General features: G+C 36.1%; 1 protein-coding gene across 1 annotated transcript in view; it reads right to left on the bottom strand.

Annotated features, from left to right (window-relative positions):
- Positions 1–26,626, bottom strand: part of FBXL17 (F-box and leucine rich repeat protein 17) — a 533,735-nt gene that overhangs the window by 342,345 nt on the left and 164,764 nt on the right. The window contains exon 6 of the mRNA XM_039469518.2: positions 7,504–7,634. Coding sequence (XP_039325452.1) covers positions 7,504–7,634 — 131 coding nt within the window. The remainder of the gene's footprint in view (positions 1–7,503; positions 7,635–26,626) is intronic.

Here is a 26,626-nt window from a genome sequence, read left to right as displayed (position 1 = left end):
AATACATGATTTTTTATTTTATTTTATTTTATTTTATTGAGAAAGGATCTTCCTCTATCTCCCAGACTGGACAGTGGTGACACAATCACAGGTCACTGCAAACTTTGCCCCAGGTCTCAGTGATCCTCCCAGCTCAGCCTCTCTTGCAGCTGAGTCTACAGTCATGTGCCACCACACCCGGCTAATTTTTAAAAATTGTTTTTTAGACATGGGGTTTTACCATGTTGTCCAGGCTGGTCTCAAACTCCTGAGCTCAAGTAATCTACCCTCCTTTGCCTCCCAAAGTACTGAGATGACAAGAGGTGAGACTACTGCCTGGCCTCATGATTTTTTAAAGATAGTTTGGAAGCCCGGAATAATAGTTACTCCAATACCAATCTATTCTTCTAGGGATAGTCTTACACATAAATGTAAATTTGTGAATAAAAAAAGATAGTGCCAGAAATATGCTTACCTCAAACTGATGTCACTAGTTTAGAAAGACTTCATTCTGTTTCTACAGTCCTCTCAGAACTTAGTAAAATATATTTCATTATTCTTTTTGCAAAAACACAAATAATGTCACAGAACATATGCAAAACTATTCAGTGTATTAAAGAAATAAGCTAAAATGCAATTTTACTAAAGCTTTACCTAACCAACCCAGACACATTTGGTGCCTACCAAAAGTTTGCAGACAGATTGCTCTGCATTCTATAGAGGTAGGGCAGTGCTGCTATAAATACCACCACCAAGCCGTTTCAACAGTCAGCATTATTTTTGTCACCTCTTTATTTCCAAGTTTTCAGGCTTTTATGATAGAAAATTGCTCAAACTTCACACTAAATACTCCAAGGTGAAAAAGTATTTCTCTCCTCTACACCACTTAACTTTAATAGAAAACAAAATATTCTCAAACTCGTATTCAACTCTGCCTGCTGGATTTAATGGATAGGTTTGTTCCCCTTGGGCAATCTTTAAAACCTCAGTCTCTAGGAGAATTAAGTAATATTAGGGGATTGAAATGAAATAAAATTCTAAGTCCACTGTGACATGACATTCACAGAAGATGGTAGATTATCTACCCAGTCCTTGAACACTTAAAAATACAATATATAGCATATGTTCACAAAACAATTCTAGGAAATAAAACACAATGGGCACTCAGCAAATATTTTATATCACCAACACCTGCTCAAATCCTCTTTGAACTTTATTTCTAAATATCACCGTTTTTTATTGAATCAACGGAAATTTGAAAGAAGAAACAGAATAAACATCCAGAGAAGATCAGGGGAGTTAGAAAAATCTTTATATAAAGCCTCATTGAGTTTTACATGAGCCAAGGTGCTGTCAGTCTCACTGAAAGGGGTAGTGAAGTAATCTGTCACTCTACAACTTTCACCTCAGTATACCTAAAAAAACAAAAGAGGGATTTTTCTATAAAAAAAGAAAAAGAGAGAGAGAGAATAGTATGAAGAGTTTTCTTAATGTTGAAAACAAAGGAATCATGAATCAAACACTAAACATTGCCAATGAATTTCATTTTAAAATTAGTAACTTTAAATCATAGGTTTGGAGTTGGAGGAATGTTAAACTAGTCCAACCCTCCTTATTAATTCAGGAAACTCTTTTTACAGCACTCTGAACACTAATAAAGAGTGCATTCTCTGTTTTGGAAAGCAGCTGATGAAAATCAAGGTTTTAACTTATTTTAAACTTCATTCTGTCTCCGTCTATAACTTCCACCTGTTGACTAACATTCCGGTGCCTGAAATAAGAAGTAACTAATTTAGGTAAACTAATGAACTCTCTATCATTTTTCAATATATTTTACCAGATGCAATTTAAAAAGAACTATATGATTTCGGTATGAAATACCTAAATTCTCTACATTTCAATTTTAAGGAAAGAGAATTCAGTTTGTAGACTAGGTGGGGGACATGCAGATAATATAAAGAAGATGGATCATGCCTGGTGGGAAGAGTGGATAAATGTAAAATGGCCAAAGAGAACAGTTCATTCAAAGAATGTTGACATGAGAAAATGTGGGCCTATTATTATTGGGTCCACAACTTTTCCAAAAGAAAGCCTCAATTCAGGATATTTATGTGAAATATCCCAATTTTTAAAGTGCCGGCAACTAATTCAAAATTTTTAAATACTGTGTATGCCAAACAAAACAGCTTTGTGGACTAGACTCAACTGTGGCTCACCAGTTTGCAACTTCAAATGGTCTTATATAAAAGTTCTATTTAAAAAGAAATATCTGGGTGGGGGTAGTGGCTCACACCTGTAACCTCAGCACTCTGGGAGGCCAAGATGGATGGATAACTTGCAGTCAGGAGTTCTAGACCAGCCTGGCCAACCTGGTAAAACCTCATCTCTACTAAAAACACAAAAATAAGCCCCACACGGTGGTGAATGCCTGTATACCCAGCTACTTGGGAGGATGAGGCAGGAGAATCACTTGAACCCCGGGAGGCAGAGGTTGCAGTGAGATGAGATTGTGCCACTGCACTCCAGCCTGGGCAACAGAGTGTGACTTCATCTTTAAAAAAAAAAAAGAGAGTGACAAATATCTGTAGGTACTATTTTAACCTCTAGCACATACAGAGTAAAATAGTAGTATTTTGTAAAACTTATTTTTTACTTGAAAGAAAATGGATACCAGTCTAAGATTTAAAATTTTCCAAATTTTAGAATATGCCGTGATTAAGTAACTTTCTTTACATAAATACAAGATTCACACAGCAAACTATGGCAACATAACTGATATTAACAACAACACTGGCTTTTGTTATGCTTTGTGATTTTAGCTACTTATTAAATAATGTTATTTATCTTGTAGTATTTTCTATATTGTTTTCCTAATTCATGAGCAAGTATGGTCAACTGTCAAAAAAAAGGCTCATATATTTGATAATGGGGATATAAAACATAGGATTAAACTAATTTAATTTTCAGGACCAATGTTAAAAATTGAAAATGAGATTAGCTCTTGGATAGTTTAAAAACTAAAAACAGCTTTTGTAAAGATTTATTAAAATCAATTAGATTTTATTTAATTCTTATTAACAAAAAAGAATAAAAGAACCATTATAAGTATACTGCTATAACAATGCTCAGACCATTCAGTTTTTTAGGCATCAGGTTTTACACCCAAAACATGCTGCTTTTGGACTTTGTGTCAAACATATAAAAATGTTGTAGACCAAATTGGATGTGAAATAATAAAGACTAATATAAATACAAAAAAAAATTCAGTAAACTTAGAATCAGAGTAGAGGAGACATAATAACCAGATGTTTAATTTAAATCAGTGATAGAAATAGTCAGTGTCCTCTTTTCATAAAACACTTGGATTTTATTTGTATTCAAAAGCAATGGTAAATGTCAAATGACTACCAGACCATCCTTCTGAATACAAGAAAATATCATGCTGTTTAACTCTCTAAACACAAAAAGTGCTTTTAGAAAAACAAAGATAAAGAGCAGCATGTCTTAGTCACAGAGATCATCAATTCAAGGACCAGAAAATGCTAAAAGGCACCATAACAGTAAAGTCTTGCAATTACTACATGTTTTAAAATATTGAACTTAAAAAACTGTTCAAAGATAAGAACTTTAAAAGCCTAGGGTAAATCTTATATATAAAGGACTGTAACAAGCATTGAAGTTTATCTTAATGTGAGAAATCCTTTATTAAAACTAGCAACATTCAGGATAAATCCTTGTAACAGGTATTGTATAGAAATTAATATCTACAAGTTTCACTATACTTCCAATATGAAAGAAAATAATGAGCTTAGTTAAAAAATTAAGAATTTTATATATAAATGTCAATTGTATGTGAATCCCAACTATGAGATGGAAAACTAACTGATTAGCCATTCACTTTTTCTTGTTTGTCCTCACTTAGTTTTTACTGCAACGACGATAGAAAAATACATCCACTGAAAAGCCAAAGAGAAGTCAAAGGAATGGTCTAGACTTCATAGAAATAGTATGACTTTCCCCTGAACAAAAGACGTTGAAGAGATTAAATAAGAACACGTGTAAAGTGCCTATCAATTACCTGGGTAAAAAAGGTTACTTTCATCCCCTCAATCCTTACAAGGCTCACTATTATCATTGTCTTATGTCACCTAAAGAGAGTGACCTTTGAGAACAGCAGGAACTCAGTGCCCCACAGTCTGAGACATAGTACCAAGTATTTAGTAGGGGGCTAATAAATGCTTTCTGATTTACTGGAGGATAATAATAATGAACGAATGTAAAACAAAACTAATTGATAGGCTAAATGCATTAGTGCATTCCAGTGCCCTCTATGTGGAAGGTTACTAACCCATCTTAGCTAAGTGCTGAAATTATAATTAAGTCTGATGAGAAGTTCTAGATTTACACCAATATAATTACAAATGTTACTTAGCTTAGTAATATAGTATGGCAAGAACAACGAGATGAGTAATTTAGATGATACTGCAAAGTGGGTTTTAATGCTTGAAACTTCTATTACAGTATACAGGATAAGTGCAAGTAGTGTAATTAAAACCTAAAAGAGCCTGATCTTTAAAATGCTACTGCTCAACCTCATTAAAATGCATATTTTCTCAATCCAAACTTTTCCATTAAAAACATAAAAATACGCTTTCATTCCTTGCAAATAAATCTCTACAATACGTATATTTAGCATCAAACACCAAATAACCATTACAATTAAGTAGGAAAAAATGATTGAAAAAGCACAAGGTTTGAGAACACAAAGCCTAACAAAGGGAAGGATAAGCAAAGTGAGAGCTCCCAACATTTTCATATGTAAATTACCCAGTTACAACAAAATTAGCATTTAAAGAACTAGAAGATTAGAAATCTATTCTCCCATCTTTAATTAAATGATACAAACCTAAGCAAGATAATTACTTAGATAATTCACATAACCATATTTAGACTGTATCTTATTTATCAATTATAGTAGTCTCCAGTTAATGACTCTTCTACACATGTCCTGTATACCGAAAACTGTTTTGGAATATAATCATCGTGTTGCAGAAACAGTTTTCTCCTTTTAATTCAACGTATTACCAAGAAACTTATGGTACTATATTAAACTAATGTTAGATACCTAAGCCCACACGATACTGTTTATTTATGTACTTTATTATTTGTCATGAATAGCTTTTTAAAGATTACTTTAAATTTTTATATAGAACGTTGATTATAGAGAATTTTATTTTGTATACATTCATCATATACATATACATCAGGAAAGTTAATTTATTTGAATTTCCTTTTCCTTAATTTTTTTAATTTCAATAACTTTAGGAGCATAAGTGGTTCTGGTTACACGGATGAATTGTATAGTGGTGAGGTCTAGGATTTTAGTGTACCCCTTACCTGAGTAGTGTACATTGTACCCAATAGGCAGTTTTTATCCCTCACCCCCTTCCAAGACTCCTCTTTGAGCTCCCATGTCCATTGTACTGCTCTTTATGCCTTTGCAAACCTATAGCTCAAGTCCCACTTATAAGTGAGAACACATGGTATTTGGTTTTTGATTCCTGAGTTACTTCACTTAGAATAATGTCCTCCAGTTCCATTTTCTTTAAATATTTATATATTTCATAGGGTGAATATTACTCAAAAATGAGAGAATTTTTATAAATAGTGATCACATACCCATTCTAGATGAGCACGTTTTTCAAGAAAAATTTTACTAATTAAGAGTGAAGTAAAGGCTATCACATAATTTAAAGAGTAATTAAGGGTAATTTAAGAAAATGTCACTAGAATTTACCAAAATTCGGAAAAATGGAGTCTACATGGTTTTATTTTTAAAGTATAAAAGGAAATTAAGAGGGGAGGCCAGGTGCAGTGGCTCATGCCTATAATCCCAGAACTTTGAAAGGTTAAGATGGGGGGTGGGGGATCACTTAAGGCCAGTAGTTTGAGAGCAGCCTGGCCAGAACCCCATCTCTACTAAAAATACAAAAATTAGCCAGGCGTGGTGGTGCACATTTGTAATCCTAGTTACTGGGGTGCTGAGGCACTAGAATCCCTTGAACCCAGGAGGCAGAGGTTGCAGTGAGCAGAGATCGTGCCACTGACTACACTTCAGCCTGGGTGACAGAGCAAGACTCAGTCTCAAAGAAAAAAAATTAAAATGAGGGGAAATATCTTAAATTTAAAGCATTATCTGACACCAAAAAATTATTTCTTTGATTTTTAAAAGAATATTTAAATCTAAATAGGTTCTAATTTTAGCTGAAGTAGTGCTTTCTATTTTGAAAGGAAAATATTTTTAGAAACTTATCTTAAAATAAAAATTCTTGGAAACTTACTGGGCAAGAATCCTCTCATGCCCATATTTACAAATCTACCTAATCAGTAGTACTAGTGCTACTCTGCAGTTGTTTTCATTATAATAGGCTACTTTTAAGGGTTTTCCTGTATTTTCTTCCTTCCTGAAACATTTCAAAGAAAAATGGGTTAATCATTCTTCATAAGAAAAAAACTTCCAATTCTATACTGTATATTAAACTATTCATCACAAGACTTCCATTTCTGAAACAAATTACATGTATATACTGAAAAGAAAATGTCATCCTTAGGGGCTGATATGGTTTGGTTTGTGTTCCCACCCAAATTTCATGTCAAATTGTAACCCCTAATGTTGGAGGAGGGGTCTGTTGGGAGGTGACTGGATCATGGGGGCAGATTTCCCCCTTGCTGTTCTCCTGATAGTGAGTTCTCACAAGAACTGGATGTCTAAAAGTGTGGAGTACCTCCCACTTCACTCTCTTCCTTCCTTCTCTGGCCATGTAAGACATGCCTGCTTTTTGCCATGCTTTTAAGTTTCCTGAGGCCTCTCCAGACATCCTTCCTATAGAATCTGCAAAACTATGTATCAAACCTCTTATCTTTATAAATTACCAAGTCTAAGGTAGTTCTTTATGGCAATACTAGAATGGACTAATACAGGCACAGTGGCATATATGCCTGTAGTCCAAGCTATTCAGGAGGCTGAGGTGGAAGGATCACTTGAGCCCAGGAATTGCACCTGGGAAACATAGTGAGACTCCATCTCTCGGGGGAGGGGGGAAACAGTCACCTTTAGGACAGGATTTAAATGTATAATGTTTCAGATGGTTTCTCCAAATCATTAAAATCAACCACAAATGTTGCAAAAATGTTAAAGTGACAAATAATATATCATTACAAACTTACAAGCATGGCAAAAAGCAGCCAAGTCTTAGATGGATATCAAAGAAAAAATTCAACAGCTTACTATTGTTAGAACTGTTGAGGCAAACATTTGTATTAAAGCACCTAAAAACTTTGCTGCACTTACAAGCAAAAAATGCATTAAATGTGTAGATGTAGATGGTTTTCAAAACTTAAACATATCTATTTGAAAAGGTACAACTGCATTCAATTTTAAAGACATACCTTGTTATAACGATAATTAGTATTTGCTACACGTCTTCCTCCAGAAAAGTATTTTTAACATGTTAAAATGGTTACCTGTCATTTATGATCCAGTTCAGACAGAGATTGAGAGAGCTAAGATTTTTGCACCTCTTGACAATTTCCATCACGGTTTCATTATCCAGTTCAGTGATATGACGTAGGTCCAAGCTGGAAAGGTTTCTTAGCTAATGAGATAAATAAAATGAAAGATGAAAAAGGTAAATGCTGCATTCATTCTCAAAACTTATAAATGGAGTTTATTACAAGGTAGCATATCATTGTACAATATTTAAAATAGATGACAAACTAGAATCTTTTAATTAAATATATTATATATATAACATTTTACACATTAAATTAAACATGAGTGTAGTACAGAAATCTATGGTAAATATTTGAATGGCAACAAACATTAAAAGAAAGTAGATTTTACTCAAGTATCTTAAAAATCAAGTTAGAAATCTATTGTCTGATAGGCAGGCAAGCTACGGAGTATATTACATTAAGTACCTACAATTTGGTAAGATATTTATAACATTGTTCAATTTCAGATATTATTTTCATAATTATAATGCCATTTCTGTATAGATTTTTTCATTTTTTAAAAAATGAAATACGAGTAAACGTTTAATTCAGAGATAGCCTGGTGATAAATTATCAACGTACTCTAAACTGTACTATTATGGATATGTGTTTCATCATTAAACAATATAAAATGTGTTTTAAGAAGCAAAAATTCCAGGTTCCACCTTCTCCACGTCTTCATCTATTTAAGTTTCCTGTCGTCCCCCGATGTTTAGCCTCTAAAGCAAATTAGTGATAATATTTACATAAAGGTGGTAGAATCTTAACTATCCTCTTCAAATAAGCTACCTTTTCAAATATTAAGCTATTTTTGCTTAATAATTGCAAAACTTAATCTGAAGGCATATGATAGACCAAATAACACAAATATCCCTCCCACCAAAGATATTTATGCTTTAATACATTACCTTATAAGGCAAAAGAGATTTTGCAAATGTGATTAAAGGTATGGATCTTGAGATGGGGAGATTATCCTAGATTATCTGAGTAGGCCCAGTGTAATCACTGGAGCCCCTTATAAGCACAGACTTACTCAGAGAAAGTGAGAGAGATGTGATGGAAGATACAGGAGATGTTTCAATCATGAAACAGATTCAAGCTACTTTTACTAGTTTCGAATATTGAGGAAGGAGCCAGGAGCCAAGGAATATGGGCAGCTTTACAGTTGGAAATAGTACTCAGCTGACGGCCAGTAAGAAATAAGGACCTCAGACTTACAACCTTAAGGAACTTAATTCTGCCAAACAACCTGCAGAGGTGAGCAAGAAAATAGATGCTCCCTTCAGGCTCTTGGAAAGAAAAAAATCCAGCTGACACCTTGAATTTAGCCTGGTAAGACCTGTGTCAGATGGGTGTCCGTCTTATAGAATAGTGACATAATAAACTAGTGCTGTTTTAAGTTGCTAAGTGTGTGGGAATTTAAGTCAGGTTAGCTTAAACCCCAAGGGAAGAGTAGACACTTGAATCTCCACTGAAAATGTTCTATATTTCTGCTGTCTGATACAGTAACCATTAATCACTTGTACCTATGGAACACCTAAAATGTGACCAGTGTGATAGGGGACCTGAACTTTTAATTTTATTTAATTTTTATTGATTTACATTTAATTTTTATATCTGTATGTGGCTAATGGCTATAATGTTGGAGAGCATGGCTCAAAAGAATGGTCATTGGAAGGGTGGGAGGCAAACGTGCCAGGCAGTACTCAGACTCTTTTTCCACCTCAGCTCCCAATGGGAGAAGCTATACAGAGTGAGTTCACAGAGTCACTACTCGATGCCCTCTGAAGCATGCTGCCCAACTATGGAGATTAAAAGAGATAGCTGCTGCACATAAAAAACAAAAAGGTCCACAACAGTAGGTAAATTCTTTCTAATGGAGACAGCAAGCATCTGTACCAGCTTCTTCGAAAGGCTGGATTGCAGGCATTAGAAAAGGCAGAGCTTCAGGAAAAGCTCTCTACAATTGCCTTAACAGGTGAGATGTTCAAGAAAGTCACGTCCAGTCCAGTATGGGACTCAGCAAAATGATGCTCCAGAACAGAGGCAGGACAAGCAAAGAAGAAACGGGTTCGGACAAAGTTCCTACTCAATAACTACAGGGTAAAGGCTTTAGCAACATCAGAAGATAATTGGTACTTGGGCAACCAAAGCACACAGGAATGCACTCATTCTTGTTAAAAAACATAGATCTTTCTGGCTATCTTGACAGCTGCAGGCAACTGACCAGTCAGAACCTGGTTCAATTCCCTCAGTTTCCCCTTCTTCAAGGTTCGCCTTACTGAAATAATTATAGTCAATACTAAGCCCAGGGCTCTAAGGTAAGCTGTTTGGGCTCTAAAGTTTTGCTGCAAACATAGCCCCTGATCCCTAGATCTTACCTCTCATTGTAGCTAACTTTTTTTAAAGCATCTACAGGTACCAAAAAGAGAGAGAGAGAGAGAGAGAGAGAGAGAAATAAAATACAAAATAAACAGCAAAATACATTTCTACAACTTTTCTGACCTCACTAGAATTCAACTAAAGGAACAAAGGGTTGATATGCATGCTCCTTGCTATGCTTTCTTCCTTCCCATACCTGATCTGCATGTGGTGGGGCACAGAAATTAAAATCACCCACAGTCATGGCTAGGCTTGGAGCAAAATGAAAGGCCAACATCTGTTATTAACAGGAGACACCAGAGATAGATGGCAATGTACATTAATCAACTCACTAGTTCTGTGGGTCAGGAGACCAGACATGGCTTAGCTGTGTCCTCTACCTAGGGTTTCATAAGGCAATCAAGATCTCAACTGGGGCTATATTTCTTTCAAGAGCTCACATCTTCTTACAAACTCATGTAGTTGCTGGAAGAATTCATAGGATAGGATAGGATAGGATGGCAATAAAATGAAAGAGACAATAGTAACGCCAAAAAGCACAAGTCTCAGACTCACTGTTTTTTTTGTTGTTATTTCTCACGAGCAGAAGGAAACTAATAGTCTGAAAGCAGCTATGGAAAGCAAAGAGAATCCTGCCCCCACCTTCTGACCCTGAGAGAAACACAGTGAGAAAATAAACAGGTATGGTAGACAAAATTCTAAGATAATCCCAATGGCCTATGCTCTACTATAATCCCTGCCCCTTGAGTGTGGACAGGACCCATGATTAGGATGGAAATTCTCCTTATAAAGCAAAAAGATTTGGCAGCTATAATTATGGCTCCTGATTAGTTGACACTGAATGAATCAAAAGGGAAAGTATCCTAGGTGAGCCTGACCTAATCAGTTGGGCCTTTACAAAGGGTCCAGAGGTCAGAGAAATTACCCTGCTTGGCCTTGAAGAACTAAGCAGCTGTGTTATGAAAAAGACTGTGAGAGGCTTCTGGGGATTGGCCACTGGCTGATGGCCAGCAGTCCTACAACCACGTGGCACTGAAGTCTTGCAGCAACTACATGAGCTTGTAAGAAGAGTTGAGCTCTACAAAGAAATACAGCCCTAGTTTAGATCTTGATTGCATTGTGAAACCCTAGGCAGAGGACACAGCTAAGCCATGTCTGGTCTCCTGACCCACAGAACTAGTGAGATGATAAACGTACATTGTTTTAAGCTGCTACATTTGTAGTAATTTATGTGCATCAGTAGAAAACAAATACAGGTAAGCTGCAGGGGACATTGCATTTCTGAAAAAAAAGCCAGGCTTCACTCAAGGGGAATATCCTTGCTCACTTTAAATGCTGACACTTTCTGCCCTCTTTAGATACTTATGCTCACAAAAGCACAGAGGGAGAGGCTTGGTCCATTCAGCCTTCTCCTCTAGGTTTGTCTCCAGCTTCCAAGAAAGTACTTCCTAGAAAACAGTCAGTTAAGATGTGGCCACTCTGTCAGAAGAGAGAGAGAGAGAGGGAGGGAGAGAGAGAGAGAGAGAGAGAGAGAGATAGTGAGAAAGTGGGAGATCTTCCTAAATTTCTTGCTTTAAAGCAACTCTTATTCATGGGAAGATGGGTTTAATGCAAACACTTCATGAAAATCTTTGCACAGCTTCTGACTTTTACTCAATTCATACTTGTCAATAGTCAAGTGCTTCCATATACATGTATCTTAAAACAGGTTAACTGCCTTTTCATGTTTCCTGAAGTTTTATTTTTCACAAGATTTTTGCATTAGGGCTAGAGAGGTGGATAAAATGGTTTCACTGGTCAAGATTTCTTGTTTTTGACTGAGCAAAGATGAACTTGTATGTGTCAAGGATCTGAGTCACTGTTAAATCTGGTAATCCTCATATTGCTGTTCCCCGCATTTCTATTTTCTTCCTTAACAATCACCATTTTTTTAAACCACATTGTCTGTACAGTAAGCTTTCTTTACAGGGCATTTTTGATTCCCACACCCCAAAAGTTTTTATCACTGTTGAAAATATACTGTTTCAGTAACATGTAAAAAGAAGCAGACAGCCCTTGTGAACTTGCAGGTGCGGGGTAGCTTTCTGGGCTCATGTGCTGACAGCAGCCTCATGTTGGTATCACAGGAAAATCAGAAATAAACTGCATTAAATGGACTCTCAGGGCTGCTTGAAAATACTTTGACATATGACTCTTAAACTTATAAACATTAAGCATTAATTTTGCTATTTGTAACCATATGAATATAACCATGCAAAATACACATACAGCATGACTTTATTTTCCCAATTTATCCTTAATATAATTTCTAGGAAGATTCAAAATCACAACAATTTTATCCAACTACATAGCTATCTCCTACACATGCATATCTGGGGTTCCAGCACGGCTTCTGACACAGAGTTTCTATGTGAATCCTTACCTATCTCTTGGTTTACTTCATTGTAATGGATCTCTTCATCACAACAGTTTGAATGTACTTGATGCCACCAAACTGTACATTTTAAATGGTTAAAACAGTGAATTCTATGTTACATACAGTTTACCAGACTAAAAATAAATCACATATCAAGAAGAAGATTGGTGAGAGCACACAATAAAAATTGTGTAAAGAAGAAAATATAAAGCTGCTCATGCCAGTTCAGTCTTTCATCATAGGAAAGATAACTAAGTGCCAATGAAGCTGGAATAACTTATCAAATTGCAGATACTTGACAGACAGATGTTGGCAAATCTAAAATATTTTATAGATTTGTGAAAATCCAAAAATATCTAAAACTTGAGTTCTATTTGACTCTTGAACTTTTAGAATCACAGTAACATAAACTAGATGACGGATGACACTGGTCTACTTGTGCCTCTTACTGCCCTGTATGTACTGTCCATAAATAAAATATTTCTCATGCTTGCATCCATGAGGAAAAAGGTTTACTTGAGCTCTTACACTCCAGGATTCTACAGGGATCTTAAGGAGTATTTTACTTCCGTTTTTTCATGAGCTGACAGTCACTATGTTCACACGGCCTTGCCTGTAAGTACTGTGGCTAACTCAACATGAAATATGACAGTATCCAAAGGCAGTTCCAAGAAACTAATACCCAGTAACCAGCATCATTACAAGACACAAAACTAGCACTTCTATGAAATGTGGCATTTTTATTCAAAACTCCTCAAACAGTTCTGTCAAATTCATCAACTCCCTTTCTTCGCCATGAGAATTTCATAATGGTGCCCTCCAGTGTTTCATAAAAAGCTACCTAAAATAATCCTTCATAGTCTCAAACAGATAATTACATTTAGGAAACTGACATTTTAATTAAACTTACTTTCCTTAAAATTCACTGGTAGTTGTGAGTTATACAAATCACAGAGGATTTGAAAAAGCAAAGCCTTACAACCAAGATCTAAATGTTTCATTCCAATTTTTAAACACTTAGTAAAGTATTTTAACAGAAACCCAAGTCAGAATGTAGAATGTAGGTAATCATCTTTCAGTTTAATACTGCTTTTATTAGGAAAAAAGTGACATCTAATTAATTCATGTTAAAGACTAAAATTAGTCAATGATTGGTATGGCCATGTATGTACTTAAATATAAAATGAGACACTAAAATGTTACCTAGGAAACACAGGCTTGGTGGATTATAGAAAGACCTCAAATGGCTTCCAAATTTTCTTAAGACCCTACAAAAGTTGAAAATGAAACAAAACCCCCAGTTGTGCACGGTGACTGAAGTGGATGAACTAACAAAAAAGGACTCGCAGTACCTTGGCAAAGGCAGGATGGATGTTCTATCACTTCGGGACACTGAGGATAATTTAAGTGACACAACTTAGAAGTGGTAATTTTTGAAAATAATAAAACTTCTATATAGCTAAGTATGTTCAAATGTTAATTAGTACCTAAATTACTTCTTGCCAGTACTGCACACATTGACTTTATGGGACTAGGTTTCTAAGCAGTTGTAATGTTTAGGGAGCAAAGTCAAGAGTTAAGACAGGCTGCCTTGCTGATGAAGGGGTTGCTTGCTGGGCATAGATTAGCACCACGCACTAATCTGCCAAACAGCTGTCAGGCTGTCATGATGGAGACCAAGGGTGAGCCTAAAGTCAGAGGAAGAGAGAAGGGTCAGAGAAAGGCAGTTATATGAAAACTGGGGAAAGCTTCCTATCAAGGACAGGGAGAGTGACTCAAGGAGAAAGGGAAGGGGGTGGTAGCAATAGATATGAAAGTATAAAGGCAGAAAAAAGTAAAGAAACTAAGACTGCTGGGAATGAAAAGAAAAGGGGCAGGGAGAATCTCTGTTTCCAAGCCTAGAAAGACTTCTACACTTTGAGAAGGTCTGGTATCTAACTTAGAGAAGGACTTGGTTGGACAAGGGAGGGAATAAGGGGTATCCCTTCTACTCATTAACTAGGCTGGAATCTCAGCTAGCATACTGAAATGTAATAAAAATCTAAATAAGCCATATTTAGGAAATCAGGCAAATCCTTCCCAGCCCTGAGGGTGGTACTGAAAGGCTTTTAAAATCCTTAAAGCTTGGTAGAGACAATACAAATTGCTAGTATTAACTATGAAGACAGGACTTCCAGGGTCTTGGAATCAACAGCAGCTATGATCTTAATTCTCAGGCACTTTCTCTATGCATTCTTAATACATAGAGAAAGTGTACTTCACCCACTGCCTTCTGAATCACACTGGGCTTTTCTCTTTGCATTATTTTCAAATCCGAGGCCTGTTTGGTTTTGTCATTCTCCTAACAGATCTGACATTATTCTCCATTTTATCCATTCTGTTTTGCTTTCTAGGACATGTTACAGCCCAGCTTCTCCTCAAAATTGTCCCTTCTAACTCCTTCTTGCCACATCACCAGCCAGATTAATCCTCCTGAAACTACTCTGATCAAATCTCCTACCTTCTCCAAAGCCTTTAAGCAACAAAAATATTTCTGTTGCAAAAAGTAATCTCAGAACTTCCCTGTCAAGGCCCTTCACTGTCCATCCCTATCATTCCCTGAAATCTGTTAAGCCAACTAGAATCTCTTTCCCCAGATTTTGAGAAGTTGCTCTCAGTATGCTCAGTGAACTGTGCTCATTATTTTAAATCTGCTCTCATTTCACTTATTTCACTCTGATAACTTAGAAGTATCTGCTCCCCTCTCCCTTCCTCTTATTCTACTACCTGGTTCAAATCTTATCTTCTACACGTCTTTTTGATTCATATGCGGAGAGCAAAAAATAAAGTCTTGGAAATATAATACACTTGCCTTAATGCAAATTATTAATTAGGTAATTCCCAACATATCTATGCTCTTTAAATAGGGAACCATTAGTCGGCAACAGCTGCCAAGGGACAAGGCAACAATCTTTCCTTCCTGCTATAACTATTTAGGAATGCCCGCTTTGACTTCTCCTTCTCTTCACCTTCCTTCCCTGACCCCTTCCTTCTACCCCTCCAGCCTTTCTTAGGCTGTGCTTCTCAGAATCAATCTCTCATTACAAACATCTGAAATCTAATCTTGATGCTTAAGCTGTGACTAATCTGAGTTTCTGAGGTAGTAGCTGTGGTAACTCTTTACTCATTTATTAACATTCATTTAAATGTTTCCTGAGCACCTGGCTCTAACCTTGGCTACAAGTTAGGATAACCAGGGAATGTAAAAAAGAAGACTGACAATCAGGTCCCATACTTAGAGATTTTTATTTAATTAGCTTGGAACAGGGCGAACCATTCATATTTCTGAAAAAGATATCCAGTTGATCTCAGCCTGGACTGGTAACCACTTCTCTGGTACAGAGCAACCGATATTTAAATCCAGTTACTGAAAGTACAAAAAATAATTTGTAAAGCGTAGTCTCTTTAATCACTCAAAAAATGCAAAAGGTATTATTCATGTAGTCAGTAACTATTGATTAAGCAGCTATTGTGTACCAGGAACTTCTCTAGCTGATAAAAATAGAGGAATGAATAAAAAAGCAAAAATCTCAGTCCATAGAATGATTATATTCCTAGTTGGAGGGTTGGGAGTAATAAATAAATAAACAAATTATAAAATATGTTAAAAGGTGTTAAGTACTATAGAGAAAAATTATGGAAGATAAGCTGGATGGAGAAGACAGAGAGGGAAGGTGGGGTGTAATTTTAAACAGGCAGTCAAGGATGATCTTACTGAAAAGATATCAGAACAAAGATTTAAAAGAAGTGAAGGAGCACACAAAACCAGGCTGATATCTGGAGTAAGAGTCAGAACAGTGCAAAGGCCCTGAGATGGAAACTGGCCCAGTGCTTTGGAGGATGATTAAGGAGCCAGTGGTGCTGCAAAAGAGTGAATGGAATGAACACCAACAGGACACATGGTCTAAGAAGGACAGATCACACTGTCCTGTGGGTCTGTAAGGATTTTAGCTTTTGCTCTGAGGAATCTGGGGAGCCTCTGGAGGGTTTTGAACAGGAGTGTACCATGTTCCAACTTATGTTTTGAAACAATCACCCTAGCTTCTGTGTTGAATCCTGAACATAGACACAAGGGTGGAAGCAGAGAGAAGCTATATTGAATTAATCCAGTCAAGAAGTATCAGTGACTGGGACCACTGTGATAGCAGTTGGAGGTGGTATGAAGTGATTTTGGCTATCCAGTATTTGAAAGTAGAATCAACAGAATTTTTTGGCAAATATCTTTTTTTTTTTTGAGACGGAATTTCGCTCTTGTTACCCAGGCTGGAGTGCAATGGCACGATCTCAGCTCACCGCAACCTCCACCTCCTGGGTTCAGGCAATTCTCCTGCCTCAGCCTCCTGAGTAGCTGGGATTACAGGCACGTGCCACCATGCCCAGCTAATTTTTTGTATTTTTTTTTTTTTTAGTAGAGACGGGGTTTCACCATGTTGACCAGGATGGTCTCGATCTCTTGACCTCGTGATCCACCCGCCTTGGCCTCCCAAAGTGCTGGGATTACAGGCTTGAGCCACCGCAACCGGCCTATGACAAATATCTTAATGAGCATCAGAAGAAGAATAAAGGATGAATCCAAGAGTTTTGGTTTGAGCAATCAGAAAATACTGTTGCAACTAACAAAGACATCTTGGGGGCAGGCAGGAAAGATTGTTTTGAATATAATATGTTTGAGATGCCCAGATAACCAGGTAGAGATGTCAAATAAATTTAGGAGTCAGTAGCACACAAATGACATTTACGCCTCTACATTTAATATATAATTGTATTAATTATATATAAATGTGTTAAATGCATTAAGTTAGTTAGGTACAAACAGTAGTCTTACAATTTATGATGAATCAATTTTGAATTAATTGATTGAATTAATGTGCAGGCATACATTCTCACAGTAATAAAACAGAGTGCAAAAAGCCTAGCCCAATTTAAAAAAAAAAAAAAAAATTGGTTTATAGCAATAGTGTCCCCCAAGCCATCTGAGGCAGTTACAAGGTGAAATTCATTTCCTTAGACTATAACAGCATAATTCAGTCTTCACAGCCCCAGTGCATGTCCTCTGCAAAGCTACCTGGGATGCCAGCATTCACAGCAGGAGACTCTGCCCTCTGTATACACAGTGATGTTGCTCATCCTTTCACCATGTTGCTAACCATGCTGCTTTATAATCTGGTCTAATTTAAGTGTGTGATTTCAGCCCACTAGAGACAAAAGGAAGCTAATACAGGTCAGGAGCATGTCTTATTCACTTTTGTGTCACCAGTGCTTAACATAGTACTAGGTGCATTAAATATGTTTTTATTTTATTTTATTTGAGATACACCAGAGTCTCACATCGTCACCTGGGTTGGAATGCAATGGTGCAATCTCAGCTCACTGCAACCTCTGCCTCCCAGGTTCAAGTGATTCTCCTGCCTCAGCTTCCCAAGTAGCTGGAATTATAGGCATGTGCCTCCATTCCTGGCTAATTTTTGTATTTTTAGTAGAGACAGGATTTCACCATGTTGGTCAGGCTGGTCTCGAACTCCTGACCTCAGGTGATCCACACAGCTCGACCTCCCACAGGCATGAGGCATAGTGCCTGGCCTAAAACACGTTTATTAAATGCTTAGAACTGAATGAGTAAATTTTGAAATCAGGATCAAACTTTAGATATAACTTTGTTTATTTAAGTTTCTACAAATCAGTTCTCTGTTCTTTTAACTCCATCAACTCAGGATCTGCAGCTCTGAGGCCACATGCTTTTAAAGTTCTTCTATTTGACCATAAAGTTAAGTAATATGTAAACATTAAATGATAAAAAAACAACATTCTCGTTGCATACAATTAAAGGTCATTTCAGAACAAGAAGCATAATGAGTTCTCTATTTACACATTTGTTCTTAAAATGAAGAACTTTTTTTAAAAGCCTCTATAAGTTATCCGTTTGAAGTATGTGGCAGGAATTTTGAGTAGTTCACCAAAATTTTAATCACTGTCTGCTGCTGCAGAAATGTGAATTTGTTAATTGGATTTCTGCTTCTCAATATACCAATTCAGAATGGTTGCTCTGCTCCTCCTCTTTCACTCTGGCAGTCACACAGTCTCTAATTGACTTTTTTTCCTAGGACTTTTCTTTCCACCAAATCTCTTTCTTTTCTCCATATAAGATTTCTAGAGCTCATAACAAACTACAAACAGCACTTAAAGTTAGCAGCGCTAAGCAGCCCTGTCACTTTTTTACCCAGCAGGAGCTAAGAATGAAAATTTCCCTTCAATTAAAAAATAAAATATTCACACTGTTTCACTTAAAGCAGAAAAAAAAAATCAAAGCTTACGTAAATTAAGGGTAAATTAAGTCAAATGTGAATGCAAGCAAGAAGAGATTGCTTTAACTAATTGGACTGGTCGTGTACTTCACTTCCTCATATCAAGTTCAGAGATTTACAAAAAAGAGAGACTGTTCACAAAGTTTTGAACCAGCTTCAGTCACTTGCATTCATGGATCACTCTTCAAAGGGTCAAAAGTTTTGGAAATACATTCCAAATGAAAGTTTTACAATCGTATTTTTTAAAGTAATGAAATAACTAAAATGTCATTAGCCCAAGACAAAAGCTTACCATATGCAAACCAATGACCTGTACATTGGCCTCTTGATCTTATACTGTCTATTAAAGCGATACAGTCAAATCATTTCACTCATTATTTCTAAATGTGTTAAGCTGAAAAACAAAGGAATGACAGTAATGATTTTAAGTTAATGAATGTTCTGGCATATATTTTTATTTTCTGGCATTCCAAAAATGTTACAGAAATGTTATATCTACACTCTCAAATAAAATATCTTTTTTCCTGGTTTACAGTATACAACTGGGACTCACCTTCACATGGATAATCTCATGGCCTTACATTCTCATCCATGGGCCTCAACCTAAAGTGAATAAAAAGCTCCTAAACCTTAATTTCAGAAATCAGTTTTTCTATTCTGTGACCAGGTACTGTTTCAAAGAGTGAATGAGAAATTTTCATCTTTTGAGCCAAAAAGCTGTGATGCACAGGATGATAACCACCAGCTGGGCCACCTGCAATCTTTGGGTCTTCTATGCTATCACAAAAGATTCTCTAATATGTTGAGAAACACCATGAGGCCCAGTCAACAGGTCCCTATGGCTTCTCTCTGTAGAAAGGGTTTACTGCACGTGTCCCCAAACTACGGCCCGCGGGCCGCATGTGGCCCCTTGAGGCCATTTATCCAGCCCCTGCCGCACTTCAGGAACGGGCACCTCTTTCATTGGTGGTCAGTGAGAGGAGCACAGTATGTGGCGGCCCTCCAGCGGTCTAAGGGACAGTAAACTGGCCCCCTGTGTAAAACGTTTAGGGACACCTGGTTTACTGCATAGGCCTAGAACGCTCCAAGATGCCCAGGAAGAAACCAAATAACCTAGGCATTCAGCAGCAGCTCTCTCTCCTTCCAATTTTAAGCCATTTTTTATGAGAAAAAATATTCCAAAATATATACTTCTCTCCCAACCCCTGCTCCAAAGTCTGCAAAGAAAGCCACAAGTCTACTATTAATAATCTAAAAATGAATCAATCTGGTCTTACATACTACTGTAACAGGAGTCAGAGAATAAATAAATAGTCCTAAAACAAATAACGATGCAGATTTGAGAAAAACAGTATTTCTTCCACAATCTTCAGCATTGTACTTGATTTCATCTTTCATGGTTATTACCAAAGTGCTCCCAGTCACCTGTGATAGTCAGTGATGGAATGAACACTTTCCAGGTGAGAACAATCTTAGAAGAGTCAAACTTTTTAAAGGGCAGGTAAGGATTCATATTTGAAATTCAGGTCAAGAACTCCCGAAACACTGAATCAGATTCCATTTGTTTTACTTCGTTTTACATTGTTCTACAAATAGTTCCAAGAAGCAACAGCATTTGGTCCACAAAGTATTTCAGTTTGGAATTAGTTACTTTTACTCCCTGACTTCTGTAATTATACTCAATGTTATGAGTTGGAAGTGAAAGAGCTAAAAGTCTAGGTTAACGACTATGCTACAGGGAGTAAATCAGTTATCAGTAAAAAATGGTAATCAGAAGGATCTCTGTAAAGTTTTCCCTGATATTAAACAACATGGAATATGAAATTATCATTAAAAGAGATGATAAAAGTATTTTTAAATGAGTTGCAAAAATTTATGACTTTGATTTATAAATTAAAGCACTACTTTCTGATACAAAGAAATGTCCATCTGTAAAACTGCTCTCTCAACCAATTTTAACCTCCTATGAGTTCAAAATCTTCAGCCAATTGAAATAAAATTAAAAATGACAATATCTAGTATACATCTAAGGTAGGACTTTAAATATCAATTTATAATTTACTTTAATATTGCATACGTTGGTCACTTATACCTTCTCACACCAACACAAAGACATGACCAATATTTTTTAAAACAAATAAACAAGTATAAAGAGGATAACATGAATTGTTTTTTAATTGTCAATCAAAACTATCCAAGATATAGCTTCAAATAACTAGTAACCAATAACTCAAATAACTAGTTCACAAGTTAACTTCTTTTTTTTTTTTTTTTTTTTTTGAGACGGAGTTTTGCTCTTGTTACCCAGGCTGGAGTGCAATGGCGCGATCTCGGCTCACTGCAACCTCCGCCTCCTGGGTTCAGGCAATTCTCCTGTCTCAGCTTCCTGAGTAGCTAGGATTACAGGCACGCGCCACCATGCCCAGCTAATTTTTTGTATTTTTAGTAGAGACGGGGTTTCACCATGTTGACTGGGATGGTCTCGATCTCTTGACCTCGTGATCCACCCGCCTCGGCCTCCCATCAAGTTAACTTCTTTAGTCAAATACTTTTCTTTACATTTGCTTCTGTAGGTTGACATTAGAGATCATAGCACTGAGAAAACATTACAACTCTGCTGTTGATCGGAGCATCTATGAAAACTATCTTTCTGTAATTAAGCAGCTAGCGCTCTACCCTATTCTTGGAACTCATCATGAACTTGTAGCTTTATTATTCTTAATTGTCATGTAACTGGCTGCCCTTATGTTTCTAGCTACAGCTTGTCTGGATTCAGGACATCAGTATGGAGTCAGTGGTGGTCTAAGAAAGAGTCAGGTCTAATTTAAATCTCATATTATGTTCAATTCTCTGCTGTGCTTTGATCCCAATTGTTCCAATACTCTCATAAAGAAAATAAATATCAGTTCTATTGTCTTAAATGTGATTTCCTGTAAGAAACCCAGAATGACATGGAAAGGAAGATGTGTTAGTCAAGGTATAATTAAGAAAACAAAAACTACTATAAATATGAAATTACATGAAGGGAATTTCATTAAGGGAATTGTTATTTTGGTGAAGAAGCAGCTAAGAAGACAAACTGAATATGGTAGTGTAAGCCACAAATTTTGCAACAGCAGGAAACCACCAGATCCCAAAGCTAAAGACATTGAAGCTGATCCCTTCAGCATCCCAAAGCTGAAGACACAAAAGGAAGAGTCAACATTACTGGGACCGCCACAGTCAGCCAACACAAGTTGGAACTACTACCCTGGATCAGTCCAAGGCTGGAAACATGGAGGAGACAGAGGTGTTGCCAAAATTGCTACCTGAGACAGAGAGGGAGGGAGAGAAACATTTATTGTGGTTTCTGACTCTCTTTGGCATTCCTGTCTCCCACTAAATGCAGCCTGCAAAGTAATGCCCCCTATAAAATATAGCTGTAGAAGAGCGTGATTAGAGAGAAGAAAGGTTCTGAGGGCAAGGAAGCTTGGTTTTGAGAGCAAGCAGCATGAAGCAAAAGAAAAGAAGGAGGAAGTGGGGCACAGGTTTCTAGCAATGAAAAGAAGCAGAGTCACTCTAATGGGAGTTCTTTTTAACAATCCAGAAACAGGAATAATTGCCAGCGTATTCCTGTACTTTGCCTGAGAAACCCACAGTGCTGACCAAGTTTGTTTTCTTCTTTGAGCCAGATGAAAGCTGCTTTCTCAGGCACAGGAGTATTGCTTCATTGTTAAAGATTCAAGATTGATAGTCAATTGCATGTTGAAAAGGGCCTCTGATAAAACACAATAACCAAGCATTTCCTCTAGTGAATATAACAGAGAAAGCTCCAGTGGAAAGCTTTTTCTTGGGGAAAAAAAAAAAAAATTGATGGCCAATCATCCCACTGGGATAAAATCAATTGAACAGAAGTCTACAGTGGGGGAAGCAGCTATGCTCCTGAAGGTTTTGTAAATACACTGTGATCAACAGCTTTTGTGTAAATGCCTGTAATACCTCTGGGCTAGAGAGCAAACACGTGGGGAGCTCAATTGCCTTTAGTCAATGTACTCTATTGGACTCTATTATTGGGCAAGTGTGTCTAGAGAAGCGGGAGCTCAAAACCAAACTAATCCAAAAATTATTAGAGAAAACAATGAGTAATAACGTGTAGGCCCAAATTCTGCTAAAATGTTGAGGTTCCAAGCTAAAATTTCACAACACTCTGTCTCATAACAACCAACTTGTAACTCTTAATAATAGGGAGTTACTATGAAAATGAATTCCCTATTTTCAAAGAATGCTACTACAATAAAGACACAACATAATTTATTTGCTTTTAGTATCCAGGAGCCCCTTTAGACTCATGTAGAATATTTTCCATCACCACTATAGACATCACACAACATTAAACAAAATTGCAAAGAAAAAGATAATACATAGATTCTTTGGATTCTCTGTAATTAACAACCAGCACGGTGCAGATGTGTGTACTGTGTTAAAGTATGTATATAAATGAATAAACAATATGTACATAGACAGGTACTTCCCTGTGGCTGATTGTGGCAGGCAAGATCTGCCCAGGTGGAGTAAAAATGGTGCTGAAATAAGATAGCTGAATTAATTAAAAATAAAATATAGTTAAGTATTTTATACATGTACAAAACAATTGCCTATAACTATCAATATTTTTAATCAATTATTTTTTTTAATTAACTGGATTCTATTTAACTCTCTGTAATTCTCAATACATGTTTACTTCAAGTTAATAAATGAGATCTGCTTATTTTTTTCTCATTAAATTATTAATTTATTCTCATTAAGGTCCAAACCTGGTTTCTCAAATGTGGACAGTCTGTTCTGCTGATTTAGAAATGGGACCCCATCCATGTTCACTATCACTCTTTATGTATAAAACAAGACTAGGGGAAGCAGAATGACACTGATCCTTAAATAAAATTTCTGCCACAAAACACTGAATGAATTTGAAAGAAAAAACAAAAAGGAATGAAAGCAACAGCTCATAATATCTTTCTTGGAAAAAGACTGACCTCATGTGTTAGAGACCAGATAAAATACAGTGGAAATCCTTTTTATAAGCGTATTTTCAACAAAAACCACATTTTGCAAACAACTATGTGATAAACATTCAAAGAGTGAACTGAGGATAATATAAGCAAAACAAAATAATATTTAAAATATAAAGCCATGATCCAAGAAAGGCCCTTTCAAAAACAACTGCCAGTTCTCTTCATTTTATATTTATATATTTATGTTAAAGCCTGAAGCAACCATTTTATCAAAAGATAGACGCCACAGAGAAACTCACTGGCTCACTTTGTTAGGACTTTTACAAACTGAGCTATTTGAAAGATGAATTCATTTATTTTAGTAGTGTGATATTGACACATATTGTCATTCCAGTTGCTGAAATGAAAACGTAGCACAAACAAATACACATTACAACTAGAGTGTGAATAACAGGGTTATAAAATATAAAAAGAGTAGCCTCACTGATCAGGTATTATTGACTAAACGGCATCAAAAAATAAATGTGGTAAGTTGCTATTGCTTATGTAGACATCGTCTATACTAATTTATAAAAACACTGAAGTCACTAATTTGGGCAATAATGATAAGGTAGAAGAGTATATCCCAGTTTCCCCTTAGCCAAGGGAGATGCAAACCAAGACTCCCAGGGAATGCCTGAAACAGAATAATACTGAACTCTATCTATACTATATGTTTTCCCATTTAGTAACAGGCAGATAGCATATACAGTGTGGATATGCTGGACAAATACGATTCACAGCCCTGCCGGGAGGGAGTGCAAGAGTGTGAGATTTCAATGCACTACTTAGAAGAGCTGCAATTTAACACTTATGAAGTGTTTATTTCTGAAATTTAACATCTAACAGTTTCAGCCTGTGGTTGACTGCAGGTTAACTGAAACCTGGGAACGTGAAACAGTAGATAGTGGGATCTACCGAATCCCCCGGATTCAGTATATTGCTACAATATGAGTTTTTTTCATAATTTTTTAAAAATACTATTTTAGTTACACAGTGTAACTTAAATAATTAAGCAACCTTTAATGGGTCAGCAGGAAAAGAAAAAATATTATATAACAAAGAGCAAACAAACACAGTTATTTATCTTAACATTCAGCACTGGCACTCAGAAAAAAGGTTATAAAGTCTTCAAGTAAGATTTATTTTCATAAAATTATTTTATCTTACGTTAATGAAAGAATATAAAGAATATAAGTGAATATAACAAGTTACAAGGAAGTTTTTTGTACATCACAATTTATATTTTTTAATTTGCTTTTTTTTTTTTTTTTAATTTTTCAACCATTTCTTAAGTTATGTGCCAAGCGCTCTTCCTGATACAACCCTAGAGGTAGACAGATGCTATTATCATCCTGTTTTTACAGATGAGGAAACCAAGGCAGAGAGATTAGGTGATTTGTCCTAGGTCATACAATCAGCAGTCACAATTAGCTTTGTTGACAGCAATAAATGCTTTGCTGGCCTTGGCAAACTTCTAAGAAAAAAAGATCAATTAATGGATCACCTCAGGCCTAGATAATCAACGCTTATATTCTCAACACTCAGTTTTTAGCTCAACTCTTAACTGCTAAAAAGGACCAAAAACATGGTCGTCCAACAAAATCCTTTCATAATACTGTGCTCACTAAGTCATATTCATCAGAGAATATTTCAGAGCTGAATGGATTTAAGAACATATTTTCCACATCTCAGACTATCACTCAAGCACCTATAATTAATCAGAAACAAATGAAATAATCTATGACAAAGCAGCAGTATTCCCATTTAAGAGGTAAAATAGTATGTTATTTCTGTAGAGTAAAGCAATCTAAACTAATCAGTGGTTTGAAAATTTGGAAGGCAAGAAAGTTCATTTTTCATTTCTAGTCTCTGAATAAACAAAAAAAAGAAGATGAAAATTGAGTTAGCTGCATGAATGAACATTCTTTCAGTTACTTATGTTAAATCAACTGAAAAAAATCAATTTTGTTTTCCTTTAAAAAACATTTCATATTTCCAACCATAAGCACTTTTAAAATATGTGCTTTTTCAAAGTTCTTTAAATGTGATAATGATACAAGAAAATATCACAAGTTTTATTTAGCTGTCTGTTACCTTCCTAAGGAACTCTGTTTTTAAAAAACAGTATCAAAAAAAACTCACCAAACCTATACCCAACATACCCCAAGAATTCAGTTAATGTTTATAAACTGAATGTTGATAAATAAATATTATAAATATAAATAAAAATTCTCTACCATCTTAATAGTTATTTAATATTAGGTCTTTTCTTTTTTTCTTTTTTTTCTTTCAGAGAAATATTCTTGCTGGATTGCAGGGGTATGACCATGGCTCAGAGTAAGTAGCCTCAATTTCTTGGGCTCAAGCAATCTGCTCACCTGAAGCTCCTAGAGTAGCTGGGACTACAGACATTTACCACCACACACAGCTAGTTTTTTGTAGAGATGGGTCTTACTATATTGCCCAGGCTGGTCTTGAACTCCGGGGCTCAAGGGATCCTCTCACCTCAGCATCCCAAAGTACTGGGATTACAGTCATGAGCCATCACATCCAGACTAAAAAAAGGTCTTCTTGACTACTGACTGAAATCATTTGAACTGATTTGACAGAAATAAATTCACAAGAGATTGTGACATTATACTGATGAATTTACAGCATCTCTAAGGCTCGCCTTTGAACTACATGTAAAAATAACTTGCCATTTTTGGCATTTCAGATTCTACAGGTAGCCTATTCAACTGAATTTTAAAATAATATATCTTAATACATGTTATTATCCTAAGCATTTTCCATGTCATTATGTATTCTTGAAAAGTATAATACTGAATGGTACAGTTTTATTATGTTAGACTAACAACATTTTTAATTTGGTGAACCCTCAAAAGTTTTTTTTTTAATCATTATGGAATTTTTAAAATATA

Source organism: Saimiri boliviensis, chromosome 1 (assembly GCF_048565385.1).
Source record: "Saimiri boliviensis isolate mSaiBol1 chromosome 1, mSaiBol1.pri, whole genome shotgun sequence".
NCBI lineage: Eukaryota > Metazoa > Chordata > Mammalia > Primates > Cebidae > Saimiri > Saimiri boliviensis.
This window is presented reverse-complemented; position numbering and strand designations above follow the sequence as displayed.